Below are 14,211 nucleotides of genomic sequence, written 5' to 3'. Positions count from 1 at the left end.
AGGGATGATGAGGGAAATAGTTTGGTGATGTAGCTGAAGTTTAAGAAGGAACTGCAGATGCTGGAAAATCGAAGGTAGACAAAAATGCTGGAGAAACTCAGCGGGTGAGGCAGCATCTAAGGAGCGAAGGAAATAGGCGACGTTTCGGAGAAGACCCTTCTTCAGGCTGATGTGAGTGTGGGGGGGGGGCGGGAAGAAGAAAGGAAGAGGCGGAGAGAGTGGGCTGAGGGGGAGCTGGGGAGGAGAAAGCAAAGACTACCTGAAATTGGAGAAGTCAATGTTCATACCGTTGGGGTATAAACTACCCAAGCAAAATATGAGGTGCTGCTCCTCCAATTTACAGAAGGTTAAGGGGGGACCTGATAGAGGTCTTTAAAATGATGAGAGGGATAGACAGAGTTGATGTGGACAACCTTTTCCCTTTGAGAATAGGGAAGATTCAAACAAGAGGACATGACTTCAGAATTAAGGGACAGAAGTTTAGGGGTAATATGAGGGGGAACTTCTTTACTCAGAGAGTGGTAGCGGTGTGGAATGAGCTTCCAGTGGAAGTGGTGGAGGCAGGTTCATTGGTATCATTTAAAAATAAATTGGATAGGCATATGGATGAGAAGGGAATGGAGGGTTATGGTATGAGTGCAGGAAGGTGGGACTAAGGGGAAAAAAAATTTTGTTCGGCACGGACTTGTAGGGCCGAGATGGCCTGTTTCCGTGCTGTAATTGTTATATGGTTATATGGTTTACGGTGGGCCTCACTCTGGCCATGGAAGAGGCCCAGGACAGAAAGGTCGGATTTGGAATGGGAGGAGGAGTTCAAGTGCTGAGCCACCGGGAGATCAGGTTGGTTATTATAAACCGAGCGGAGGTGTTGGGCAAAGCGATCGCCAAGCCTACGTTTGGTCTCACCGATGTAGAGCAGCTGACAAATAGAGCAGTGGATGCAATAGATGAGGTTGGGGGAGGTGCAGGTGAACCTCTGCCGCACGTGGAAGGACTGCTTGGGTCCTTGAATGGAATCAAGTGGGGAGGTAAAGCGACAAGTGTAGCATTTCCTGCGGTTGCAAAGGAAAGTGCCAGGGGAGGGGGTGGTTTGGGTGGGAAGGGACAAATTGACCAGGGCGTTAGAGGGAGCGGTCTCTGCGGAAAGCAGACAGGGGAGGAGATGGGAAGATGTGGCCGGTGGTGGGATCCCGTTGGAGGTTGCAAAGATGTCGGAGGATTATTTGTTGTGACGGCTGGCGCTGTCCTGTGCATGGCTGCCCAGCCAGCAGCTGTCTGTCTTTTCATATTTTTATTTTAGTTAGTTTTAGTGTTTTGTTTGGAGGTCTAGACTTTTTTATGGGGGGGGGGGGGGGGGGGGGGGGGGGGGGGGGGGGGGGGGGGGGGGGGGGAGAGGGGGGGAAAAATACCTTTCAGGGTCCCTACCTGGTCGGAGAGGCAGCTTTTCTCCGGGCTGCAGCTTCGACCCGTCCTCGCGGCCTACCAGCGAGCCTGGAGCGGCGTTTCCTGTCGGGGACCGCCCATAACCTCAGCTTCGGCGGCGGCACAGCGCTGGAGCACTATCGCGGAGCGGGCGATGCATTGCCCGGGTCGCCGCGCTGGAGCTCCGGTGAGCTGAGACTGCCGGGTAAAACATCGCGGAGCTGCGGGACTGTGGAGCGACCAGCTGTGGGTGGCGGCGCTGAACTTTACACCGGGAGCCTGGGATCTCTAGATGAGATCGCCAGTTGTGGAGCTCCAACCAGCGCGGCCTTGTTGGCTTCGGAAGCCGCGGCCTCCAGTACGGAAGCGGCCGTTCCAGGGTTCCCAGGCCGCTGGGAGGACTCTCCCGACGCCGGAGCAACATCACCCGGCGAGAACGGCCTAGAACATCGGGCTTCCGTAGAGGCAACTGTGGAGGCCTCAATGGGCCCGACTATGGGTAAACTGGGGTTGGGGACTGGACTTTGTGCCTTCCCTCATGGTGGAAGCCATTGTGGCGGGATGTTCTTTGTGTTTAAGACTCTTATTGGTGTTATGTCTGTATTCTTTGTTTTGTGTGCTGCAAAATGGCAAGACGCATTTCACTTCACTGCACCTGGGTGTGTGTGAATGTGACCAATAAAATACCTTTGATACCTTTGGCTGGTAGGGTAGAAGGTGAGGACAAGGGGGACTCTGCCCTTTTTACGAGTGTGGGGATGGGGAGTGAGCTAAAGTTTAGTCATTTTTGGGCTCTCTCATCCGTATTCCCGGCTACTCTTTTATTGCATGTCCAACTGGGCCTTTTCAACCGGTGAAAAAAACAACTTTTGACTGTGGTAGTAAAATGTTATATTTTCTTTGCTAAATTAGTTTTGAGATGGACAATTGCAAATCTGAAGCTGTTTTTTAGACTTTAGAGCAGGGGTTCAGAACCTTTTTCGTCCCGTTTACCCCAGGCAACTTTTCAAAAGTAAATTTACCCCCACCCTGTTTTGTTCAGTAATTTGAGTTTATACTTCTACCATAATAAAGCAACAGACAAAGGGAAATTTTAAAATACTGAATCCAGAATCAACAAATTTACCCCCTGGATGGGCAAAATGTATCCCCTGGGGGTAAATTTACCCCAGGTTGGGAACCCTTGCTTTAGAGATACCGTGCAAAAACAGTCCCTTCGGCCCACCGAATTCATACTGACCAGATATCACCCCATACTCTAACACTATCCCACGCACTAGGGACAATTTACAATTGTACCAAAGCCAATTAACCAGCAAATCTGTTCGTCTTTGGAGGAAACAGGGGCACCGGGAGAAAACCCACAGGGAGAACGTACAAACTCTGTACAGACAGCACCCGTAGTCAGGTTCGAACCTGCGTCTCTGGCGCTGTAAGGCAGCAACTCCACCACTGCACCACTGTGCCGCCCAAGTGAAATAAACCTGCATAACGGGATTGACACAAGATTGAGATTGATTGAATTCACTGAATCAGCCTCACTCCGCAACAAAACTGCCATTTATTGGTCCAAATTTCTGTCAAATCAGCTTTCTTGCTACTCCCATGGTTCAGGTGCACCACCTGAGGTCACGAGTGCCCGACTCGATGAATCACAGCTTGGATGTCAACATCCTGAGCAGAAAAGCCAGTTGGTGCCCTGGGCTAGATGTGTAACTGCCTACACAATAGATCTATTCCAATGGGACATGAACAGAACCTGCAATTAACTCAGATGTATCAACAACATTCATTTGAAACCTCTGCAATAAAGTCAAGGTTCTGTCAGTGAACCCATGGCAGATTAAACCTGGCTGAGGTTAATAGTCAAGAGTGTTTAATTGTCATATGTATTGGGACGGGACAATGAAATGGTTGTTTGCTGCAGCTTCACAGGCGCATTCATGCAATACAATACATAAACATACAATGCAATAAACTATCGATTATACTAGATAACCAAACTATAATAGTGCATGTCAACATACATAGTGCAACCTATACAGTGATCATGGTGGTTTGTTACTGAGGTAGGATTATGATTAGGGTTGTGCAGTGTCATTCAAGAGCCTAATGGTTGCTATGGAGAAGCTGTTCTTAAACTGGAGATAATGGTTTTCAGGCTTGTGTTCCTTCTTCATGATGGTGGCAGTGAGATGATATTAACTGATTTCTTGAAGCAGCGCTTCCTGTAGATCCCAGTAATGGTGGAGAAGTCAATACCTGCGATGGACACAGCATTGTCCACCACTTTCTACAGCCACCTGCATTCGTGGGCATTCGAGTTACTGAACCAGAATGTGACGCAAACACTCAGTATGCTCGCCACCATATGTCTGCAGAGGCCTGATAGAGCATTTGTCAATATGCCATATTTCTTCAAACTTCTGAGGAAGTAGAGGTACTGATCAGCTTTCTTTGTGATTGCAATTGTACCGGGCCCAGGGCAGATCATCAGATATGTGCATGCCTGGAAATTTGAGGCTGTTGGCACACTCCACTGTTGTCTCACCGATGAAGACGGGCTATTGACTCCTCAGCTTTCTATTCCTTAAAACAACAATCAATTCCTTGCTCTTGCTAATGTTGAGAACAAGATTGTTGTTCTGACACAACACAACCAGATTATCAATCTCCCTTCTGTACTCTGACTCATTGTTACCTGCTCTTTGTCCAACGACGGTGGTATTGGAGATGATATTGGAGAAGTGTCTAGCTACACAGTGATGTGTGTGGAGAGATTAGAGCTATTCCATTCATTTTAACTGGGAGAAACCTTTGAGGATAAGAGGAATAAGTTTTACATAATGTGATTATTTCTCATTGACTTTAAATTGTTTTACCATTTAATTTATTTGCTTTATTTTTAACATATTTTAATAGCTAAAAAAAATTGTATCTGTAAACTGTGTGACAACTATGACAGCCAGTTTATCTTGTGCCCATGGTTTTAGCATGGGTGATGTTGTCTGGGCCTATACACTGCTCTCTGTAATGTTTGGGCCAAAGACCTATAATTTATTTATTTGGTAATTTCTACATGGTGAAACCAAAATGTATCAAAATACCCTTTAATAAATCTGACAATGTGCACTTTAACCGCATGTGATTTTTTTTTCTATTACAAATCTCAAATTGTGGAGAACAGAGGCATATAAATAAATGATGGGTCTTTGTCCCAAACATTATGGAGGGCAATCTCTGGAGTGATGAAAGGTGATATCATTGAAACATGCACCATTTTCTTACTGGGCTTGACATTCAAGACTTTGTTGCCCAGGATGGAATGACTGGAACTAGTGGCGGCCATAGTCTTAAAATAAGATGTTGGCTATTTACGATAAAGATGAGAAGAAATACTCTCACCCCAAACAAGCACAGGTACAAGTCATTCTGTTATAAGGAAAATATATTTATTAACTAGGTTGCATCCAGTATAAAGCTGCGAGACTGATCAATGACACTGTTGGTTCCTCAAAACATCCACTGAGTGATTACGGTGCAGTCTCTTTTTGTACTTCTGTGTTCCAAAGACCCATGGCTTCTCTTCCATCTGGTTGTGCATACTCTCTCCCTCGCTCTCTCAACTCCCACTCTATGTTATTTTTCTCTTTGGTCTTCCCTATTAATTTCCAACTACAAAGTTCCACAACTATCTTGCTCTGTTGCTTTCAAAAATTACAATTGATGTTTCATTTATTACGCTTCTCTTATAGGTTAGACCATTTCCAATCATCCATGTTTCCTTTCTCACAGACTGAGCTATTTCCTGACTGGTGCACTAACTGTTTCGAATTCTGCCACAAACATCACTTGCTTCAGCCCATTGAATGTTTTAACTCCATCCTTATTCCCATTATAAACAATGCTATGGACCTACTTATTTCCAGAACATAGTTCATTTGTAAAACACAAAGTGCTGGATGAACTCAGCAGGTCAGGCTGCATCTATGGAAGGAATGGACAGGTGGTGTTTCGAGTTGAAATCCTTCTTCAGACTGATTGTTGTAGGGGGAGAAAGCTGGAAAAAAGAGGTGAAAGTGAGACAAAGCCTGTTAAGTGATGGGTGCTGGGATGGGACTACAAGTGGATAGAGCTGCAATACAAAACAGAGATGTAATGCTAAGGCTCTATAAGGTGCTGGTCAGGCTGCATTTGGAGTATTGTGAACAATTTTGGGCACCATATCTGAGGAAGGATGTGCTGGGCCTGGAACGGGTCCAGAGGGCCTGTACCCGTTGGAGTTTAAAAGAATGAGGGGGGACCTCATTGAAATATACTGAATAGTGAAGGGCTTGGATAGAATGGATGTGGAGAGGATGTTTCCACTAGTGGGAGAGTCTAGGATTAGAGGTCATAGCCTCAGAATTAAAGGATGTTCCTTTAGGAAGGAGATGAGGAGGAATTTATTTAGTCAGAGGGTGGTGAATCTGGATTTCTTTGCCACAGAAGGCTGTGGAGACCAAGTCAATTAATATTTGTAAGGCAGAGATAGATTCTTGATTAGTCAGGGGTTATGGGGAGAAGGCAGGAGAATGGGGTTAGGAGGGAGAGATAGATCAGCCATGATTGAATGGCGGAGTAGACTTGATGGGCTGAATGGCCTATTTTTGCTCCTATCACATGGCTTTATGGCCTTATGATACAGGTGAAGGGGGTTTGATTGGTAGATGGGTGGAGTAAGTGACAATGGTAGAGATGACAAAGAGTCAAAAGTGTCAGAAAAGGGGAGAAGAGGATGTGTGAAGTGTACAAAGGGTGGCATAGTAACGCAGCAGTAGAGTTGCTGCCTTATAGCAGCAGTGACCCGGGTTCGATCCTGACTATGGGTACTGTCTGTATGGAATTTGTACATTCTCCCCGTGACCGCGTGGGTTTTCTTTGGGCGTTCTGGTTTCCTCCCACACTCCAAAGACCTTTGTAGGTTAATTGGCTTTGGTAAAAGTCGACACTTGCCCCTCGTGTGTGTGTGTGTAGAATAGTGTTAGTGTACTGGAATCACTGGTCGGCATGGACTCGGTGGGCCAAAGGACCTGTTTCCACACTGTATCACTAAACTAAATTAAGCTAAACTGCAGATGCTGGAATCTTAGTTCATTAGGATGTAAGTGTACCGGGGCTAACCTGGTTTGGATCTGTCGATATCACAGCCTCATACTCTAGGTTAGTGCTTATCTGATATGACACCACCCTTTCTAGTTGTCATACGATGCTGTTGCAGCAGGGGTGTCTTCATGCTCATTTCTAAAACAGAAATCAAAATAAGAGGCATTCGTCAAAATTAGGACAAAAGTTCCTGGGCTAAAAATAAAAACAATTTAAACATCTATAGTAACAAAAAATAAGTTGAACAGATTGGTTTTACAAATCAATGTGCTGCCTGCTTGAAGAATGTGATTGTACATCGAGGTTGGAGAATTTATCAGGCAATTAGATGGCGGGGTTAAGGTAGCATATATATAATGCACAAAGAAGTTGCACAAGCATGCTTGAAAAAAACTGAAGTCAAAGTAAAGACAATGGGATACAAATATGTAAGGCGGTACAGGAGCCTCAGGTCACGTACTAGTAGGATGAGGAACAGCTTCTACAACAACACAATCACACTGCTGAACTCGGAGTCCCGACGATAGATTTCTCTGGTCCCTCCGTCCCCTTTGTTTAATCATTCTGTATTTCCTGATTATTCTGTATCTTCCCTCTTTCTGTTTTTTTTGTTTTCTTTATGTACAACTACTACGGACTGACGCAAAACTGCATTTCGTTGTACTGATACTTGTATTCGTGCGATGACATTAAAGTTGAATTGAATTGAATTGAATTGAATATACAATTATTTTCAGTGCCGTTGCTTGTAGGATTTCAAGCTGGATTATTCTGTCAGGCATGCCAAACATTTTACATGGAGGCATAATTAGTACTGCAGGTGCTATTATTGGTTACTCACGGGAGCAAACGTCCACTGAGGCTTTTTATGAAACATATCCCCACTTGTATCAAATACAATATCTGACAGTTATTGTAACCTAAATCTGCCTGTAGAACAGCTGAAGACATTGTGTCCCAGTTGAAATTATTAGCTCAACTGTAGCTTGATATAATTTTGGGTAAGATTTTTTTTGCCCAACGTATTAAATTTGTAAACATGTGAACAAATTTTGCAGAATTGTGCCCCAGAACAGAACATTCTGTACCTAGATCACACACTGCAGCAAATTGAATATGGATACCAGTGTATTTCTTGGGTTAAAATGCAATTTGATTCACAAAGTTAAATAAAATGCACAATTTGGAGTTGCATTTCTCAACCATGCCTGTCGCCGACAATGTGCAAGACTTCCTCCAACTTTGCTCCACTTGAGTGGAGCCCACAATTTCAGGTGACTCAACTAAGGAATTTAGGTAACTGGAAAGAACATGCAATGTGTACGTTTCTAGTCCGTCGCCGAAAACTGAAAATCAATCAGGATCGAAAGCGATGTATTAAACGATCTCTTGCTTTACTGCAGGCCAGCAGGAGATCGGGAGAGTCGGGGCTTGTAGCAGGTGCGCACCTCCAGCAGGACCAGGACCAGGACCAGGACCAGCCCCGCCTCGCCGCTGGGAGGAGGAGCACTGGGCTCGGGTGGCTGCCCTGCTGAATAATTGAAGACTTCACATACCTGCAATGCTCTCCTGCTGGTATTGAGCTCGCTTCTCTTAACACTTTTAATTGTTCAATATATGTTTTCAGTTGCACCACTGTAAATCCTGTGGAGAAATGCTTGCCTTGTACAGGGACCTCCTGTTGGAAGTTTTCTTGGGTAAGTTGGCATTTCAAATCTGTTATTACTTGGGCTGTTATTGTATTATTCATTTGTCTGAAATACGATGGGTTGTCAGAAAATTAAAACATTGCAGTTTTTTTAAATTATAGTAGAAAAGTCTGCGGAAAGTAATATTGGATTATTTATTGAAAATATTATCAAGAATAGATTTTAATCATGGTCTTCAAAACTGCATGCATTATTAATTGTTTCATATGAATAGTTAATTGGTCGTTTGGGAAACAAAATGATTCAACCCATTTTCATTTGAGCTGTATTGTCATTAATAAAGAGTAATATCAAGACTGGTTTAATTGCTTAAATTAATGAAATCTTTCAAATCTGACAACGGACATCACGATCTGGACTTTGTTGAGAAACAAACACTGATTCTTTCTGTACAGGTGGTAGTAACAAAATATTTTTTCCTAAATCTTGGGACATTTTTTAAACCTTTTTTGCTGTTTTGATAGTTAATGAGGTGGAACTTGCTAAAGCTCAGTCGAGTATGTATGACAACATCATTAATCCAGAAATGTGGAAGAACAATCTGGACATGTATAGTTCAAGCCTTCCTGTGACAGTTTATAATATAATCTAAATCTGAAGAAGGGTCTCCACCCGAAACGTCACCTATTCCTTTTCTCCAGAGACGCTGTCTGTCCTGCTGAGTTATTCCAGCATTTTGTGTCTATTTTCGATTTAAACCAGCATTTGCAGTTCTTTCCTACACTTATAATCGAAATGCTGTTTCAACAATTATACAGATCAATTCAAGGAACCACAAAGCAATATAGTTGTAGTAAAACCCAACTGGTTCAGTTATGTCCTTTTGGTGAAGGTACCCCGCTGTCACCACAATCCACGGCCAAAAATAGTGGATGCCTTCTTGGTTTGGAGTGCCCACTGTTGAGAGGCACTGCTTGTGAACTGTTTCAAGAAATGTGATCGTCTCTTGGCAGTTAGTTGGGAACAACAAAGGTTATGAATTAAAAATACTCTTTATCTTTTTTTAAAATCAGATAATGAATGTTCAGATATGAATGTTTTGCTGCAGTACAGAGAAAAACTGTGATTCAGAATAAGTTTAGAAATATGTTCAATAATATTGGGGAAATATCATATATTTGGTAAATGGACCAGATATCATATGTGAAGATAGAATCAGAACTAATATTTTAGATCTGGAAGCAGAATACGTTTTATAGGTGCAACAGGTTTTATGCAAACTGACAATGAGATAGATGGGTGAGGGGGCAGGGTGGTGTTGTGTTGGGAAAAATATCTTTTTTTTTTCACTTACATTTTTATTGATTTTTCAGAGATATATACAAAACAGTGCAACATCATCACCATAAATAACACAAAATAAGAAAAACAGCAATCAAAATAAAAAAAAGTAGATGGGGGGAAAAAAAAGAAGTAAATAAATAAAAAATTGGAATAAGACCGTGTGGTTCACTTACCAAATAAAAAAAGAAAAAATATTACATTGATTAGTTATCTGGAGATAATTCAATATTCATACAAACATACCATCTAGTTCTATATAACACAATCTTCCCATATCTAGCTCGGCATTTATCTAATTGGTGTCATGGCTCAAATAAACGGTCGACTTTTCCCAGATCTTCTCAAATGAATTATCCTTGACTCTCAATGAATATGTCAATTTCTCCATATTAAAGATGTCTCGCACAATTTCTAACCACTCTTCCTGTTTTGGACTTTTTTCATTAAGCCACTGCCTGGTAATGGCGTTCCTACTTGCTGCAAGCAAAATTTTAATCAAATATGTATCTTCCATTTTTTACAATATCTTTAATACGCCCCAGATACCTCACAGGGCAGGTATTTGGGATTATATACCCAAGATATTTTTTATAACTGCATTAAAGATCTGAAAGGTTTAATGGTGGTGCGACGTAAAGTTGAATGGGAGTTGGTTAAATGAAATGAAGGATGGATAGAAGCTACTAATGGCAACGGCAATATTGATCCTAATACTGTACCTATGTTTTTGAAATATGCTGGTCATAAATTGAAATTTAAATGTTGAATGAGGTGGTGAAATGGCTATTTATCCTTACCACATTGATAACGATTACATCTTCACTCGATGGTGGAAATATGTATTTCATTTTTAGCCCACACCCATTCTTTCCCTCCCCCTTAGACGTTTAAAATGTGCTTATATGTAACATTTATCAGTTCATACAAAGGGTCATCTGCATAAATGTTTCTTTATCTGCTGAACATTTTTCGGCAACTGCAGTTTATAATGTAATTTACAGATTCTGTGATGCCGCAGATATATTTCACCTTAACTGTTTGTTTTTCTTCTGCGCCAGATTAATGCAAGTAATTATTGCAATTACCTGCAAAAATAAAACGATTACTCTCACTTTTAATTCTCTCAATCTGCATTCCTTGAGCTCATTAGCTGATTATTTTACAAATGTAATCTCTAAAGATCTTGTATTTGGTTCTAATTCGTTCTCTTTTGTCTTTCGTTTTCAATCTATTGATATCATATAAATGCACGCTACTTTTATATTTACCTTATATATAGTAAGTTCAAAACAATGAAATACTTATTTTGGTTGTTGGAAAATACTTTATTTGCTTCTTGCCACCATATATTATTGGGTTCTCAATTAAGACATTGAACAGCAAAATAGTGCATTTCTTGAAGAGTTTGCGTTAAGTTTACTCTAATAAATATGTGGCAAAAACAAAAACCGACGTTGTTTAGATTTTTTTTTCCTGATATGGATACATGGAATACAGACATGGAAACATCATTTAACTCTGCTTATAATTTTACCAAGGGGGAGTAATATTTATACCTTGTGAGCAATTGGTGTGCAAATTTCCAGGCTGGTATTTGGAGGTTGATGAATTTGTTTTTGGTTGAGACTATTACAAATATCCTCCAGTCTGAACCTTGAGTGTCGACTTTTCTGGGTTATTTAAGTGGTCGTCCTCCTCCTTGGCTCCTGATTCCTGCAAACCTCTACCAGAGTAGGTAGGATGAGCTTTGGCGTGGATGGTGGCTACTTGGAATGGACAGATTTGGGCACATTGTGCTGTTTCATAAATCCAGCACTAAGTGATTATTAGAGTCTGTTATTAGAGTCTCCTATTTAATTATTAAATTACTTCCTCCAGTTGTACAATTCAGGAAAAGGCTTTTTGTTTATTTTTATGACTTGGGACAAAGTGGAACTGTAAATCATTACCCTTTATACAAGTTCACAAGTATCCTTTAGTGAGCATTTGTCACTATCTGATTTCCTGTTATGTTTGCACAAAGTAATTCATTTCCCTTGTGAAATGTTCTGTAATTGAAAATAGTTAAGGACATAAAGTTGAAAGGATGCATAGATACAGGATCCTGTTAGATACAGTATTTAACAGTCCTGGATTTAACGGAATAACCTCTGTGGGGCTGGAGTTGCAATTAAATATTGAAGAACAGTCATTTTTGTCTTGAAAGAAGACTGAGGTGGCTATTAAGAAATCCTAGAGGAGCGATCTCAGGAAGTGCCTGCAGATTCCCAATATCTCTGTCTAATGGGGACAGACCTCATCAGCTCGGGTTTTCAAACATGAATTCCTGAATATGAATTAACAACAAAGCATCAGCCAGTAGTGGAGGAAGATCACAATCAGAATCACACTTTATTCGCCAAGTATGTTTTGCAACATACGAGGAATTTCATTGGCCAGGTCAGTCATACAATTAAAAGCAACAGATCACTCAAAAACACATTTTAACATGAACATCCACCACAGTGACTCCTACACATTCCTCACTGTGATGGAAGGCGAAATAAAATTCAAGTCCTTCCCTTAGTTCTTCCTCGGTCGTGGGCCTCGAGCCCCCGTTGACGGGACGATCTTGACTCCCGTAGCCGGCGGCATTCGGGCCCTCCGCGTCGAGGCGTTCAGCTCCCGCTTCGGGGGGGATGTCAGCTCCCCCGCATTGGGCGATCGAACCTCGCGTCGGGGCTGGTCGAAACTTCCGTGACGTTGGAGCTTCCCGACTAGCCCCTCCCGACTGAGAGCTTGATGGTAAAGTCTGCGGTGGCCGCAATCCCAAGCAAGGGATCAGCTCCGATGTTAAGTCCACGATAGGGCTCAAAGTCAGTCCCAGGAGACTTCCAGCTCCATCGATGGAAGACCGCAGAGCGCCCGTAGAATGTGATCCGAAAATTAATCACATCTCTGGCAAGGAAAGAACTGTAAAAAAAGTTTCCGCCAATCCCCTACCCCCTCCCCCCACATAAAACAAACCGAAGAACATTAAAACAAACTTTTAACACACTAAAAAATAACAAAAAGAATGAGAAAATGAACAGACTGCCGGCAGGGCAGCCACCCCCCAGCGCCCCTGGTGGTATATGGATGTTGAGTAACACGCTAAGATTTTTACCCAAGTTTAATTTTGTTTAGAGATACAGTGCGGAAAAAGGCCCATCGGCCCACCAAGTGCACACCGACCATCGATCATTCATACACTAGTTCTATCCGAGACACAAGGGCAAATTTACAGAAGCCAATTAACTTACGAACCTGTACATCGTGGCAATGCATGAGGAAACTCCACACAGACAGGGTCTCTGGCTCTGTAAGGCAGTAACTCTGCCACTGTGCCACCGCTCATATTGAGAGTTCCACGTTGCAATGATTGCCCTTCCAATGGGTTATTAGCTAATCACCTGTCGATTGCAGAGATTTACATGAGTGTTAAAGGTTCCTAGTTTCTATTTGAGATGAGGGAATTGTGTCATTGCCGACCAATATTCCTTTGGAAATTGTTGTTTTAAAATGAAGTACATACATTCATCTTGTTCCTGCTTTTGTGACCCCACAATGCAATAAATAACTACCATATTTACACACCAGTAATTTATTAGATTGGAATTGGTTTGGGATTTTGGAAAGGTTTGAAAACGTGTAAATAGATATTATTCACATAAATTAAAGATTGAATTGGCTAAAATTGCAGATCCATAGTAAATTTGCAAGTCAGATTAAAATGTTCACACAGGCTATTTGAAGCAGTTAATGTCTAAGTAGTGTGCACTATGTATTCACAACTTTGTCAATGGGTGATGACTCCATGGCAGGGAAAAAAATCGATGTTATTGTAATAACAAGTACAAATATTATGACAGGATTCTATTTTATTAATTGCATTCCACATACATTTGCAAGCAAACTTGCTTAACTGTTTTTTTCCACGGTTCTTCACACAATAAGTACCAAAGATCCTAGAGGAGCAAGATAGACCACTCCTCCGAAATCCAATGGACTGGCGTGTAGTACGTGACGGAACGTCACGGCCGCCATTTTTTAATGCGACACGCGACTTCCGGTATGCCACCCGCTGTGATCCAAAGCAAAGATTATAGAGCTCCGCTATAATCTTTGATCCAAAGCAAAGATCCTCGAGTATCTTGTAGCGGGAACAGCCCCCTCCTTTGCGTAGTTTCCCTTGCATTGTATTGTGCAGTTTCCCTTGTATTGCTTTAACACACACTGCACAAAATTAAATTTAACGTATACATATTTTATATATTTATATGAATGTGTGTCTGTGTGTGAGAGGCAAGTTAGAGATAATTAAGTTTATTCTCATGGATCAGAAGCAACTTTGATTTAAATAATCACTATTAATTTATTTGTCTTATAAGATGATATACATAAACCATAAAGGCAATTATATATATAATTATATAGTAATAATATATATATGCATATATATATATTTATACACACATATATATACACATACATATGTACACACATACATATACACATACATACATACATACATACATACATACATATACACATACATATGCACACATACAAATACACGCATACATATGGATACATTTATATGCATACATACACACATATAAACATATATATA

At 41.5% G+C, this 14,211-nt stretch overlaps 1 protein-coding gene across 1 annotated transcript in view; it reads left to right on the top strand.

Annotated features, from left to right (window-relative positions):
• The first annotated feature begins 6,574 nt into the window (after positions 1-6,574).
• Positions 6,575-14,211, top strand: part of LOC129697731 (PGAP2-interacting protein-like) — a 101,784-nt gene continuing 94,147 nt past the window's right edge. The window contains exon 1 of the mRNA XM_055636414.1: positions 6,575-8,264. Within this exon, the coding sequence (XP_055492389.1) occupies positions 8,222-8,264 (43 nt within the window). The 5' untranslated portion in view covers positions 6,575-8,221. The remainder of the gene's footprint in view (positions 8,265-14,211) is intronic.

Source organism: Leucoraja erinacea, chromosome 1 (assembly GCF_028641065.1).
Source record: "Leucoraja erinacea ecotype New England chromosome 1, Leri_hhj_1, whole genome shotgun sequence".
Taxonomy (NCBI): Eukaryota; Metazoa; Chordata; class Chondrichthyes; order Rajiformes; family Rajidae; genus Leucoraja; species Leucoraja erinaceus.
Note: the sequence above shows the minus strand (reverse complement) of the source record. Positions and strands in the feature narration are given on the sequence as shown.